This window comes from Microcaecilia unicolor, unplaced genomic scaffold (assembly GCF_901765095.1).
Source record: "Microcaecilia unicolor unplaced genomic scaffold, aMicUni1.1, whole genome shotgun sequence".
Classification (NCBI taxonomy): Eukaryota; Metazoa; Chordata; class Amphibia; order Gymnophiona; family Siphonopidae; genus Microcaecilia; species Microcaecilia unicolor.
This window is the reverse complement of record NW_021962936.1, coordinates 113,692-129,318: the sequence shown is the minus strand read 5'-3', so window position 1 is coordinate 129,318 and position 15,627 is coordinate 113,692. Positions and strand designations below refer to the sequence as shown.

The following is a 15,627-nucleotide window of genomic DNA, read 5'->3' as shown; positions in this document are numbered from 1 at the left end:
AACACCTAAACTCCTTACTGAATGTTTCCATAGCATCCAATATGGTGGAGAATGGTGATAAAATGTTATACCAATGGTATTATACCCCTACCCACCTTAAATCTATGTATGGCCATGGAAGTGATTTGTGTTGACAGGGCTGTGGTGCACCAGAGACCTTTATACATATTGGTGGGCATGTCCCACAGCTCACGTTCTTTGGGATCAGGTCATGAAGTTGGTGTCAGACATCTTTGGCATGTCACTTCCTAAATCCATAGCTAGTTGCTTGCTTAATATTGGCCCCTTTACTCTACCTCTTCGTAAGAGGCTGCCTGATTTTGGATTCCTCTTGGAAAACACCTAACCCCTCAGGACAAACTGCCTTACTGCCAAAAGTGAATTATATCTATTTGATGTCTAAATTGATGGCGCTCAAGAGGAATAATCTTTTCACCAAATTTGGGATAGCTATAACACCTGGTTGGAAGCGGCTTTGAAAGCTCAAGCAAAAGACACTTTGTCTTGACAACTTAAGACAGATTGTGCCCCTTTCTATGTGTTGCTCTATTCTGTGATGGGGAAGGGGGGAGTTGAATTTTGTGGTACATGTTCTGGTTTTGAACTGGCTACATACTGAAGGAACATGGCATGTTATATGCTTGGTTAATGAACACTTTAGTGGATATTGTAAATGCTGATGTTGCTGTTCCATATGTTTTTGCAAAATATAAATAAAATTTGGAAAAAAAGAAGTGTGCAGTGCTTAACATGGAGCCGAACTACAAGCTTTTGCCTTTTTTTTTTTTTTTGCTTACTTCAATCTGTTTTAGTAACTCCTCAAAAGTTACCAGATGACCCCAGGCTGCAAAACAGGTTCCATGATCTGCAGGACAATCTCTCTCCACCTTTCACCACAAAGATTCCTGGCCTTCTCCTGGGCACCATGCTTTGTCTCAGCCGAATGGCAGATGTTCTCTCTCTGTGTTCATCTACCCCTTTTCCCCCTTCCCAATGGCAGTACACATCCAACCAAGTGCTACCTGTACTTGAAGCGCAACTTCTGAACTATTTCCTTCATCTTCTCCACCTGCTCTCTCCCAGCTCTCATCTTTTCCGATACATCCAGCTTGCGGATGTCATCAACAAAAGGCAGAAATATGAGATGGAAGCCTGAAAAGAAGGGATTATGGAGAGAAGTCAGTGGGGAGAGGAGTTGAGATGATTTATGTTGGAGAACAGATTCAGCGCAGAAACTGAAATGGCATACAGAGCATCTCAAATAGAACAAGAGGTGAGGAAGGAAGATTAATGGTGAACTGCCATCTAAGCATTTACTAGCAAAGAGCACAAAGAGAAGAGGCCAACACACATTCTGCGATTTAACAGATTGGAACATGAAGTCTCTATTTACCTGGAGGAGTTACCTGCACATTCTGACTGTCCATCTCCTCCTCCTGGGGGACCAGTGCCACAAAACGGGGAGGTATGTTCCTGCGAGGCGTATACCTACACAGTGCCATCACCTTTCGCTCCAAGCACCGGGTCAGCAAAGCACTGAACAGAGTTGTGCTCCCTAAAGTATCATAAAAGAGATCAATAGGTGATGAATTCATCACTGGATCTTCCAACTCTTGTCATGTAACATCACATTCCAAGCGATATCCACACACATCTGCCAATACATCTCAATCCAGATCTGGGACCCAATACACACAATTCTGCTAATGTCCTTCAGTCCTGACTCATCCATCTGTCTTCACCATCCAGAGTTCACTCCCTTGCACTCACCAGTCACAAGAGATTCCTCTGGATACAGGAATTGGGGTGGCCTGACAAAGTGGTGTTTCTTTAATAGAGCCAGGGGCTTGAATCCAATCAGAACCAACTTGGTTCATCAAAGCGTTTCACTTGTTCTGTCTCCTCTTTCTCGAGGACGATCTGTCGGTTGCCATAGACCTAATAAAAGTAACCAACACTTTGCTTCATGATACGAAAATACAAAACTACTCAATTTTACTTCTTCTGTTATTATTATTACATTTGTACCCCGCGCTTTCCCACACACAGCAGGTTCAATGCGGCTTACATAGTAAATAGAGTTAAAAGTATTGTAAGGAGAATATTACAAACTGTAATAAACATAGTAATAGTAAGGCTTTAAGATTATGTGAATTGAACATGGAAAGGTAAACAAGGCATGATAGGCAAAAGGAAAGAGATAGGGAGGGGTAAGGTGTAGGGAAGATGGAGACGAGAAGACTAGGGGATGAGTATAAGGAGTTTGGGAGACATGGTTTAAGGTGTAATCATCTTCAGAGCAAGAGTTGTGTGGGTGGGCTATAAGGTTAAGTTGGGTCGTTAGGGTAGCTTGCTTGAAGAGATATGTCCAACGTTTTTTCTGAAGGGTAGATAGTCGTTAATTGTTCGGATGGATCTTGGTAGAGCGTTCCAAAGCTGGCTGCCCAAAAATTAGAAACTGGATGCATAGGAGGTTTTGTATTTAATTCCTTTGCAGTTGGGAAGGTGTAAATTGAGGTAAGTATGTGAGGACATTGATCTGTTTCTGATTGGGAGGTCGATCAGATCATTCATGTAGCTAGGGGATCTTATGAATCATTGTGTGGACTTTGAAGTTTATTCTTTCTCTGATGGGGAGCCAATGAAGCTTCTCTCGAAGAGGTGATGCGCTTTCAAATCTTGATTTGCCAAAGATAAATCTGTCTGCTGTGTTCTGGGCAGTCTGAAGTTTCTTCAGGATTTGGGTCTTACATCTTAAGAAAACACTGTTGCAATAGTCTACGTGGGTGATAACTGGATTGTACCAGGTTCTGGAAAGTGACCAAGGGAAGATATGATTTCACTCGTTTCAGTATCCACATCATATTGAACATTTTTTTTCGTGATGGACTTAGCGTGGTTATCGAAAGATAAATGGCTATCTATTGTTACTCCAAGGATTTTTAAGTTGTCGGATATGGAGAGTTTTACGTCTGGGGTGCTGAGAGTAGTCGGGAGGAGTGGAGAGTACTGAGGTGAAGGACTACGCACTGTTTTCTCTTTGTTTAATTTCATCTTAAAAGCGTTAGCCCAAAAGGTTAGGGTGGTCATACCAGTAGTTATTTTATCAGATATTTCTGATAATTTGGATTTGAAGGGGATAAATATGGTGACATCGTCAGCGTAGATGAAGGGATTAAGGCCTTGTTTGGTTAGTAACATTCTACAGCAGATTCTTCAAGTGGCCTATTCAGTTCAGGTGGCGTACAGTCTGCTCCATTTCAAGCCTGCTGGGCTGAAAGAGGAACATAAAATTGATACTAGCCTTTTTACGGCTAGCAAAATAGTGTCTATAATTTTTAGCTATAATGTTCTACTTTAGGTATGCTGCACTATTTCCCATCCCCCATCTTACTTTACTATCAGCCTCATGAAGGAATTTCTGGCTAGTCACAAACTCTGATGGGACCTTCCGTTGGTAGGGCTACTCAGCTACCTAGTATAACATAGTAACATAGTAGATGGCAGAAAAAGACCTGCATGGTCCATCCAGTCTGCCCAACAAGATAAACTCAAATGCGCTACTTTATGTGTATACCTGACCTTGATTTGTATCTGCCATTTTCAGGGCACAGATCGTAGTTGTTACATATGTAATTTACTGAGAAGAGGTGTGGCAAGGACACCAATTGCAAGCCTCCAACACATATGAAAGACCCAATTACAAGTCTCCAGCACATATGATTGGTCCAGGATAAAGTGGATGCTCACCACAGCCTATAAAACCACGCTGCAGACAAAAACGCTGAAAACTAGCCATAATGGAAAGAGTTTCAGATCCCTCCCATGGCCTATTTTTTCCTGAAGGGGGTAGTCTCTCCCCTTTCATAGAAACTAATTCTCTATATCTAAGAATCTTTCTTTCATTCATTCTCTCTCTCTCTCTCTGTTCTGTGACCTTTGTATGAGAAATAAATTCTCCTTCCTCCTTTTTCTCTTCTTTATATAATTAGTCTGATTACTACCAGAGGTACTGATGTTAGATTTTGTAAGTTTGTTATTTTCCTACAACTTGCAACTGATATCTGATGCTGTGCTGGTGGGTGAGTAATAATAAAAGACTTTCCTGTTCAATTTTTCTGTAATATGTTGTAATATGTTTAGAGAATAGCAACCAAACGCGAAGCCTAGTACACTTGTTTTAGCGGCTGCTTGGAAACGACCACTGGCATCTCCCATGGATAAGGTCCTTTGAAAAATGGTTACCAGACGATTAAACTCACTGCTATCCAGCATGGTCAAGAGCTCTCTTTCCATAAGAAGTGGGATATCTATCACCACTGGCAAACTACTGGAGTGCCAGTACCCATGTCGAGGTCCTGAGTAGTTCAGGACGACAGGTCTTTGCTTGAATAGGAGAGGGTGGGGTACCCATGCTGATGCTTGAATACCTGTTTCCAGAGAGGTGATTTTGGATTTGGCTATAGGGAGGAGGAGAGGGTTGGGAGTTAAGAGTGGGATTGGATTTTGAAGATTCATGATTATATGATATGTTGTTGTTGAACAGTCTATATATTGTCATGCTTTTCCTTAATAAAAATTCAAAATAAATGTTAAAAAAAAAGAAGCATAACCGAGGATTTAAGGGGGCTACCAATCTCTCTCCATGCAAAAAGCCTCAAAATCTGTCAGACCCTTGAGTAGGCTAAGGAAGCAGATCACTTCATTGCCTGCAACAAGGTCATAACCACTCCCCTCTTCATAGCTGTACAGACTATCTGTGGGGCCGTGTCCGCTCCATGTAGTAGGCCAATGCTTGTCCTGCAATCCAAGGTGTGCGAGCTGCTTTTGCTAGGATGGGCATGAGGTTGGGGAAAGAATGTTGACAAGACAATCAACTGGTTCACATGGAACTCCGACACCCCCTTCAGCAGAAACTCAGGGTGCGTGCAGAAGACAACTCTGCTATGATGAAACTTAGTATAAGGTACATCCACTACTAAGGCCTGAAGCTCACTGACCCTATGAGCTGAAGTAACAGCCACCAAGAAAACGACCTTCCAGGTCAAGTACTTCAGATAGCAGCAATTCAGTGGCTCAAAAGGAGCTCTCATCAGCTGGGTGAGAATGACGTTGAAATCCCATGACACTGGTGGAAGTTTGACACAGGCTTTGACAAAAGCAAGCCTCTCATGAAGTGAACGAATAGAGGCTGTCCACAGATGGGCTTACCTTCTACACATTGTCGATAAGCACTAATTGCACTACGGTGAACCCTTATGGAGTCAGTCTTGAGACCAGACTCTAAGTGTAGAAGATATTTAAGCGGTGTCTGTATAGGGCAAGTAAAGAGATCTAAGGCCTTGCTCTCACACCAGACAAACCATTTCCATTTAAAAGAATAACACCTCTTAGTGGAATCTTTCCTGGAAGCCAGCAAGACTCAGGAGACACCCTCTGAAAAGACCCAAGGAAGCGAATTTTATGCTCTCAACATCCAGGCTGTGAGAGCCAGAGACTGGAGGATGGTATGTAGAAGGAACTCCTTGTTCTGAGTAATGAGGGTCAGAAAACTGAAGGGGTAGTTTCCTGCTATCTCACCTTTGCTGGTCTGCTAAGCCTGAGCAATCTGTTACCAACTAATATGGATTCTAAACCCTGTGCTCATAATACATCAGAAACAAGCTTTCTACAATGGAATATTACTGCTCGCCCTAGCTGTGATGACTTCATCCAAGGACACGTTGTTTACTGCAAGCTAGCCCCCCGGTTAGCTCCTGGGAAGCACGGAGGAGCTTACCTCACAGAGACAAAAGTCTCCAGGAGTAGGGAGTTTGCTACCATCAGACTTGTGACTGATACGAGTTTCTTTGAAGCTATCACAAGGCCTTGTATTGTCCACCATGAATTCTGCTGCAGAGATTGGTCCATAGGTATCACCTGAGCAAGAGGGATGCCAATGTGTGAAGGGAAGGAGTATTCTCTTGTAGGGCTATACTAACGTCCGCTGGGACAGAACGAACACACAGATGAAGAAATGTTTAAAGAGATTAAGAAAGCTGGCAAATTGGCAACGCTATAATAATGGGTGATTTCAATTACCCCAATATTGACTGGATAAATAATACATCAGGGAGTGCAAGGGAGATAAAGTTTCTAGATGTAATAAATGCCTCTGCTTCTTGGAGCAACTGGTCCAGGAACTGATGAGAGGGGGAGCCATTTTGGATCTGGTCCTTGGTGGTGTGCAGGGCATAGTGCGAAAGGTGGGCAGTGTTGGTTCCCTTGGGAAACAGTGATCATAACATGATCAAGTTTGAGGGTACTATCTGGATGAACCCGCAAAAGGAAATCTACTGTAGCTGCATTTCATTTTCGAAAGGCGTACTAGAAAAAAAATGAGGAAATGGTTAAAAAAAAACCCCCAAAGGATTGGCTGCTAAGGATACAACACCATCAGGATGTGGACGTTATTAAAAAAAAATACCATCTTGGAAGCCAGTCTAGATGCATTCCACATGTTTGCAAAGATAGAAAGAAGAGAAAATGACAGCCAGAATGGTTAAAAGGTGAAGTAAAGAAGCTATTACAGCCAAAAGATTGTCATTCAAAGAATGGAAAAAGGATCCAAATGAAGAAAATAAGAAGCAAGGTAAGCACTGGCAAGTCAGATGCAAAGCATTAATAAAGAGGCTAAAAGAGAATACGAAGAGAAACTTGCGCAGAGGCTACAACTCACAGTAACAACTTTTTCAGGTACATCAGAAGCAAAAAGCCTGCGAAGGAATCCGTGGGGACCGTTAGATCATGAAAGAGCAAAAGGGGCACTCAGGGAGGAACAAGGTCATAGTGGAGAAACTGAATGAATTCTTTGCTTCTGTCTTTACGGAAGAAGATGTAAGATATTTGCCTGTACTGGAAATGGTTTTCAACAGTGTTGATGTAGAGGAACAAAGTAATTTCGGTGAACCTGGAAGATGTACTGGACCAAATTGACAAATTAAAGAGTAGTAAATCACCTGAACTGGATGGCATACAATCCAAGGGTACACAAAGAACTCAAGCATGAAATTGCTGATCTGCTGTTAGTAATATAACCTGTCATTAAATCGTCTGTAGTATCTGAAGATTGGAAGTTGGCCAATGTGATGCCAATTTTTAAAAAAGGGTTCTAGGGGTGATCCGGGAAATTACAGACTGGAAAGCCTGACATCGATGCCAGGCAAAAATAGTGGAAAACTATTATAAAGAATAAATTACAGAACACATAGACAAACATGGTTTATTAGGACAGGTGCAGCATCGATTCAGCCAAGGAAAGTCTTGCCTCACCAATTTGCTTCATTTCTTTGAAGGCGTAGGAATAAACATGTGGATAAAGGTGAGCCGGTTGATGTAGTGCATCTAGATTTTCAGAAATCTTTTGATAAAGTTCCTTTTGAGAGACTCCTAAGAAAATTAAAGAGTCATGGGATAGGATGCACAGTTCTGATGTGGATTTAGGAATTAGTTATTGGACAGAAAGCAGAGGGTAGGGTTAAATGGTCATTCTCATACAATGGAGGAGGGTGAACAGTGGAGTGCCACAGGGATCTGTATTGGGACCGGTACTATTTAACATATTTATAAATGCTATGGAAATTGGAATGACAAGTGAGGTGATTAAATTTGCAGATGATACAAAACTATTAAAGGTTGTTAAAACACCTGTGGACTGTGAAATATTGCAGAAGACCTTATGAAATTGGAAGACTGGGCATCCAAATGGCAGATGAAATTTAATGTGGACAAATGCAAAAGTGATGCACATTGGAAAGAATAGGTCCAAATCATTGTGTACCTGATCTAGGGGTCCACTTTAGGAGTCAGCATTCAAGAAAAAGATTGTAGGTGTCGTCGTAGATAATACGCTGAAATCTGCTGGTGTACAGAGGTCAAAAAAGCAATCAGGATGCTAGGAATTATTGGGAAAGAGATGGTGAATAAGACCGAAAATACTATATCATCTTGTATTGCTCCATGGTGCAATCGCACCTTGATTGTGTTCAGTGTTCAGTTCTGCTCACCATATCTCAAAAAAGATATAACGGAATTAGAAAAGGGTCAAAGAAGAGCGACCAAAATGATAAAGGGAATGGAACTCCTATTGTATGAGGAAAGGCTAAAGAGGTTATGGCTCTTCAGCTTGGAAAAGAGATGGATGAGGAGAGATATGATTGAGGTCTACAAAATCTGAGTGGTGTAGAACGAGAAGTAAATCGATTTTTTACTCGTTCCAAAAGTACAAAGTCATAGGGATACTTGCGGAGTTACATGGAAATACTTTTAAAACAAATAGGAGGAATATTTTTTCACTCAACAAATAGTTAAGCTCTGGAACTCTTTGCCTGAGGAGTTAGTAAAAGTGGTTAGCATATCTGGGTTAAAAAAAGGTTTGGACAAGCTCTTGGAGGAAAAGTCAATAACAGAGATGGACATGGGGAAGCCACTGCTTGCCCCAGGATTGGTAGAATGGAATGTTGCTAACTGGGTTCTGCCAGGTATGTGTGACCTGGATTGGCCACTGTTTGGAAAAAAACAGGATACTGGGCTAGACAGACCATTGGTCTGACCCAGTAGGCTGTCTTATGTTCGTATCTTAAGGTACCCCCTGGCCTTCCAGATTCTTCTATTATGGCTTTTCAAAAGCTTATTCTAGCTGAGTTGGCTGAAATAGAACATCAAGACAGCGCTGATCAATTCCAGAACCTTTCCTTTTGCCAACGTCGTAGCCTCCAGAGTTTAGCAAATAATGCAGGAGATTACCATCATAGAGTAGACAAAGGGGGGGGGGGTCCACAGTGTGATGGACACGGACAAGTATGTAGGTGAAGGGCCCTTAGACAACTTAATAATACTACCCAGTATAAGCAAATTGATCAGGATCCTACCCAGAGGTTAAAGGAATTAATTACCAATATGTGGATACAGCGGTAATAGGAGGGTATACTTTCAAAAAAAAGAACAAAAATGGTTGTGTTCTTTAATCATAGGACCCCCTATATAGTTTGTTCCAAAGATTCCAAAAGTCCACTGTGGACCCCCCCCCCCCCCGGCCGCCCCTTGTGTCCACAAGGCAGGGGCGTATCTGCGTGGGGCCACAGGGGCCTGGGCCCCCGCAGATTTCGCCCTGGCCTCCCTCCACCGCCGTCAACCCTCCCCCCGCTGCTTACTTTGCTGGCGCCGAGGTCCGAACCCGCAATCTCCGTTTTTCGTCTCCTCCGTGGCCATGCTTCCAGGAAGTAACGCTGCAGTGCTGATTCGTTGACTCCAGTTCGACGTCTGACGTCAGACGCCGACTGGAACTGGAGTCAACGAATCAGCACTGCAGCGTTACTTCTGGAAGCATGGCACGGAGGAAGACGAAAAACGGAGATTGCGGGTCGGGACCTCGGCGCCAGCAAAAGTAAGCAGCGGGGGAGGGTTGACAGCGGGGAGGGGGTGGAGAGAGGAGGCGGCGCGGCGGGGGGGGGGGGAGGGAGGCAAATGTGCCCCCCCTCTCTGGCTCTGGCCCCCCTACCGCCGGATTCCAGATACGCCCCTGCCACAAGGATTCCATATTGAACCCTGTCTCAGATTGATTGACTATATACTTAAATATAACAAAAGAGAGGGAACGAAGTAAACGAAAAGTCCAACAAAAAAAAACAGCACCACGGCCTTTAAAAATGGGCCTTTTGTCAAGGTTCATTCATTAAAGAACTGTGTTCCATTTTTAAAGGCCCGTGGTGCTGTTTTTTTTGTTTTGACTATATACTTAAACCATTTGTAAGTCAGGCACGTTCATACGTTCGGGATTCTTCAGACTTTATCACTGTGTTAGATAATATGGATAGAGGGGAACATATAAAGGATGATGGTGATTTTTACATGGTAGGTTTAGATGTAGTATCCCTATATACTAGTTTGCCCCAAGAAAAAGTCATTGATGTTGCTTGCACGTATTTTGATAAGTCATCTATATCGAAGTCTAAAATATCAGTTTTGAGACAACTTAACTTGGGTTATCTGTGACAACTACTTCGAATTTCAGAATAAATTTTATGTGCAGAAACAGGGTGTAGCATTGGGGGCAACGGTCGCCCCCATCGCTCGCATGTCTGTACATGACAATGTTTGAAACTGATCATGTTTATACCTCTTCCATGTACAGTAAAGTAGTACTATGGAAGAGGTATATAGATGATGTAGTAATGTTTTGGCAGGGATCTGAACAAGATTTACATACGTTCATTGATTTCCTCAATACGGCGGACCCGTGCATCAAATTTACTCACCGTATCTCAAAATCAGATATAGAATTTTTAGACATAAGAATTTTCAGTAGGGAGGATGGGGGATTTTCCACTTCTATATATCGGAAGCTGACCGACAGGAATACCCTCCTACCTTACAATAGTTACCATCATACAGGATTAAAGAGAGGGGTTCCTGTCGGTCAGTTTTTGAGGCTGAGAAGATTATGTTCGTCACTTGAGGACGTTAAGTCTCAAGCTGCGGATCTGATGCATAGGTTTCGCCAACGAGGGTATCCTATGAGCATTTTAAAAAAGGCATACAAGAGAGCGCGGTATGCGCACAGACCATGGTTGTTTGTTCCTAAGCAGAAATAGACGGTCAGACCTATAGCATGTGTTATCCCATTTTCCCACCGAGCATCTAAGGTTGGGCAGTTAATCCATAATATTGGCACGTTTTATCAGTGCATTCGGAGTTCAGCGAGCGCCCCCAAATAGCGTACTGGCGGAAATCTAATGTGGGAGAGGTTATTAAAAAAACCGGGTAGGTATAAAAAAAAGAGGGCAGGCATGGGCCCTGCGGTAGATGTGTCTACTGTAATAGCAATTAACACTAGTTGGATCAATATCCCTGGGTCCAATAGAAGGTTTTATTTATCTACCCACACTACTTGTGAAAGCGAAAGGGTTATTTACTGCATTATATGCCCCTGTATGCTGTATTATATAGGGCACACAAAGAGGAAATTTAAAACCCGCCTGGCTAAACATGTCAGTAATATTAGAATTCAAAAGGCAGAAGCTCCACTGGTTAACCACTGGATAGAAAAAAAAGCACAAGATTGAAGATTTAAAATGTGTAGTGCTGATACAGCTAACAGGGTCTGTTTGTGGGGGAGATATAAGTGCCCAGCTCATAACATTGAACAGCGTTATACCTTTGAGTGGGACAAAGTGACCCCTAACGGCCTCAATCTTGAGGTAGAGTGGCTGTAGAGTGATTACGTTACTAGCACGAAGGAGTTAAGGGAGATTTAAACTTCCAGTTCGTTGAGCTTCTGTATACAGCGTTTCCTGGTGCAGGGAGCAAACCCTGACTTGGAGTGAAATCCCGATGGTAAGCAGCCTAGTTTTACACTGAATGATTTATGAATATGAGTAGGATTGAAGTTATATTCTTGTGCCTATATTGGTTATGTTTCTATATACATCATACAGATATCGGGTGCTAGTTCCTCCTGATGGACACTTCCGAAATGTGGTCTCGCATATTGAAATGCGGTCTCGCATAGAGAAACCGGAGAAGAGGAGAATATCAGCTGGCTTTAAAAGGTTTTTTCAATGAGGAGTGAATGTTGGTGACTTGTGTCCTTCGCTAGCCTTTCTCACTGTTATGATTGTGGTCATAACCCCTCTCAAACTTACCTTTTCCTGGTAGTCAGCTTTTTAGCTGGCATTTGGTTCGTTTGTCTGTCCTGTCTGAGCTGGCTCGCTCTCTCTGTGCTGGCAGCTTCCAGCAGCATGTCTCTAAGAGGCAGATGCACTAAACGTTTTCATCGTTAAATGAGCCCTCAGGGAAGAATTTCCTATCCTTCCATGCACTTAAGCCTATTTTCCGACGACAGTAGCAGCTAACGAAAACGGAATGGAGAGAGCAATTAGTGTGAAAACCCCATTGAAACGACAATGCACTAACCTTTTCCGATTGCCTTTACGCAGGAAAAAGGCAGGAAAACTAACGAGAGGTCTGGACCTCTCGTTAGGACAGCTCTGTGCCAGGAAAAAGTGTTAAGTGAAAAAATAAACAAACTTTGAGCCAATCCCAGCGCATTAGCAGAGCTAAAAGCGCTGTGATTGGTCCAAAGGACCTCAGACAACACATAAAAAAATAAAAATAAAAAAGGATCGGGAGGGGGCAAGGGCGCTCATCAGGAGCGTCCTGTACGGACGGCCTTGCCCCCCCACCGCTGCTCCCCACTTTCCACCGCTCCCCCCACCCCGAAAAAGCAAGCTTCTAGAAGCCCCTGCCCCCCTCCCTTCCTCACTACTTTGTCACCTGAGCTCCGCCTCCCGACATCCTCCGTCCGTGCCCCGCCCCCTTTTGGGTCGTCGCGCCATTCCCTCCTCCATCGGGCCCCCCTTCCTCTTACCGGGCCCGTGCAGCGCCTCTCTCCTCTGTCCGAAGGCGCTGCACGGGCAAGAAGAACGCTGAATCAGCTGATGCCTAGCTTCGATAGAGCGTCTTTCCTCCTCCTGGGCCCGCCCCTGTCTGACGTCAGTAACTACGTAGGTTACTGACGTCAGACAGGGCGGGCCAGGAGGAGAAAGACGCTCTATCGAAGCTAGGCGAAGGCAGGCATCAGCTGATATCAGCGTTCTTCTTGCCCGTGCAGCGCCTTCGGACAGAGGAGAGAGGCGCTGCACGGGCCCGGTAAGAGGAAGGGGGGCCCGATGGAGGAGGGGAATGGCGGCGACGACCCAAAAGGGGGCGGGGCACGGACGGAGGATGTCGGGAGGCGGAGCACAGGTGACAGAGAGTACTGAGGAAGGGAGGGGGGCAGGGGCTTCTAGAAGTTTGCTTTTTCGGGGTGGGGGGAGCGGCGGAAAGTGGGAGGGGGCAGGGGCTGCTAGAATTTTGCTTTTTCGGGGTGGGGGGAGCGGCGGAAAGTGGGGAGCAGCGGGGGGGGCAAGGCCGTCTGTACAGGACGCTCCTGATGAGCGCCCTTGCCCCCTCCCGACCCTTTTTTTTATTTTTGTTTTTATTTGGGAGCCATGTGCTTGCGATTTGACTGTGTTGTGACTGTTTGTGGCATGCGCAGAGCAGCTAACATAACGCTTGGCTGCTCTGCGCATGATTTGGGGGCCGATTAACGATGTGTATTGTGATTCTTTGATACATTGTACGTTTCACTACCGATCTCCAGCATGTGTGACTTTTTTTTTTGGTGCATTTTTCGTTATTTTAAAATCGTTAGGGACTTTAACGATTTAGATTTTTTTACGTTTGGTTGCTGCATCTGCCTCTAACTGTCTCACTTCACTGCAGCTGTGGGTGTGGCCTGAGTTGCTCTACCTCTCTTTGGGTGTACTGGCTTCAAGTGCTTCATGGTGCTGCATTGGTGTGGGTTGGGCCTCTCTGGGTTTCAGTGTGCTGGGTTTCAGTGTGGTGTTGCCTGGGTCTAGGGAGCGTGACATCATCAGGGAGGGCCTTGATAAGGAAGTGGTGTGCTATCCTTCAGGGCCTTTGCAACGGTGACGTTTGCTTCTGGCTACTTGCTTTAGGTCCAGGTTAGTTTAGTGCAGTCAGTGTGCATTTGTGACTTATGTGTTTGACTTCCCTGTTTTTCCCTTTGGCTCCTCTGCTTCCTTCCCTTTTGCTACGGTGTGTAGCACTGCTGTTAGTGCAGTGCTGTAGTTTTGGTGCTGGGAGCACCCTTGATAGTAAGTGTTTAGCAAGCACCTTTTGTTGTTTGGGTATTTGGCTTTCCTGCTTGTTTCCTTTTGCTTTCCCCGCTTTTCCTCGTGACCTGTGTTTAGCTGCTGTAGCTGGGTGCTTAGGAAGCACCGGGGTGAGAACCCATGTTTAGCTGCTGCAGCTTGGTGCTTAGGAAGCACCAGTGTTAGGTCTGGCGTTTGTCTTCCCTGCACTTCTGTTAGTGTAGGGCGTAGGGGCACCCCTGTTATTTTCTGTTAAGAGCACTGCTGTTAGTGGAAGGCTTAGGAGCTCTTTGGTTGGTGCCGGGCTTAGGAACACTTTTGGTCAGTTTAGGAGTTAGGCGCACTTCAGCTACAGCCTGTTCTAGTCCTGGTCCCTGTGTCGTCCAGTAAGTCCTGCCGGCTACTCAAACCCAGGAGCTCAACTCCTGGGGGGCTTAGTGGCTAAGTGCAGGTGAAGCTGTGTGGACCAGTCCGGTTGTGCTCCAGTCCAGTGTTCCAGTCCTGTGTCCTCCTGTCCGGGAGATTCCAGATCCAGTGTTTCACAGTCCGGGGGATTCCAGTCCCAGTGTTCAGTCCGGGGTTCAGTCCTGTGTCCTCCAGTCTGGGGAATTCCAGTCCCGTGTTCCAGTCCGTGTGTTCCGGCTCGCTGGGCGGTGCCTGCAGTCCCTGCCGGTGTGCTTGCCCAGCGTTGGTTGGTGGGTTTTGCCTGCTGCTGTCGCTCCTCGTCAGCAGCCCAAGGGCTCCCGTTTGCTCCAAGCCCGGCCCCGCGGGCTCTGAACCTGAGAACCTGACACTCACGCAGCGGGGTTCTGCATGGAACACAGTTTCAACTGCTTTCAGCACAGCTATTTGGGAGACAAAGACGTTGGACTTTGAGCCTAAGGAATTGAACTGATAAAATCAGCATAACCATTAGCAGGGCACCTTTAATCGGTGCTTCAGAAGGATGCCTGAGTTAGAACTGAAGGCATTGATTTGAAATGTTTGAAACAAGGTAGTGAACAATTGTATAGCTAGTGCACTATATTAGAAAGTGAATGTAGTAGTAAAATGGTTGATTAATTGATAAGGTAATATACAAGGGCATTGTGAGCCATGTGTGAATGCGATGTGAGAATGTGAGTTTCGAGGTTAGAGGTAGTAGGCATGTGTAATACAATAAAGAAATAAGTTTAAGGTATTTAAGGTGTAAGGAGTACTTTATATAATTAGTTCTAGAGCGTGTACTCTGGTAATAAACTGGAAACCTCAGGTAGAAAAGAATCGTATCTAAGGTGGTCAAGCAGGTAGAAAATGTGTTGGCAAAGAACAGAAAATTCCTTGGGTAAATAGGGAGAGAAATGGCCAGAAGGAAAAAGAAGGTAATAGTGTCTCTGTATAAGTCTCTGATGACAGTCCATTTAGAGTACTGGGTATAATTTCACTGCACCTTCAAAAAGATTTTTCTTTTTTGGTCATCATTTTCTCTTTTTCTCATTAGTCTGTCTCCATCTGCTGGATTAAGGACATAACCCAGTGATCTTCATTAATTTTTAAGTTGGGGACCACTATGGATTCAAACAAGCTGAAGGACAGCTGCCAAATATCTTCCCATGCAGGGCCATGACATTGCTGACCAGCATGTGTCAATAATATTTAGTCCACCTTTAAACATTTCATTGGGAGTATCCTCAAGGAGGTGAGTTATTTCCAAATGCACTCTCCTTCAAGCATTGTCCTTCCACCATACAGCTTTCCTCCTATCTAGTTCCCCCTTTGTCATAATCTTGGATAGAGAGGCAGAGTAACAAAAAAAACAAAAAACAAAAAAAAAAAAACCAGAATGACGATAGGAGCTGCCTCAGTTCTCCAAGAGCCACCACTGGTTCCCTGGGCCTTGAACTGAAGAACACAGACCTAACCCATTAGTTTTGGACTTGATGAAAAGGAAGTG

At 44.5% G+C, this 15,627-nt stretch overlaps 1 protein-coding gene across 1 annotated transcript in view; it reads right to left on the bottom strand.

The window, feature by feature from the left end:
* Positions 1 to 1,018: 1,018 nt before the first annotated feature.
* Positions 1,019 to 15,627, bottom strand: part of LOC115458681 (X-ray repair cross-complementing protein 5-like) — a 106,502-nt gene continuing 91,893 nt past the window's right edge. Inside the window, 4 exon segments of the mRNA XM_030188509.1 lie at positions 1,019 to 1,152; positions 1,394 to 1,555; positions 1,771 to 1,869; positions 1,872 to 1,938. Coding sequence (XP_030044369.1) covers positions 1,019 to 1,152; positions 1,394 to 1,555; positions 1,771 to 1,869; positions 1,872 to 1,938 — 462 coding nt within the window.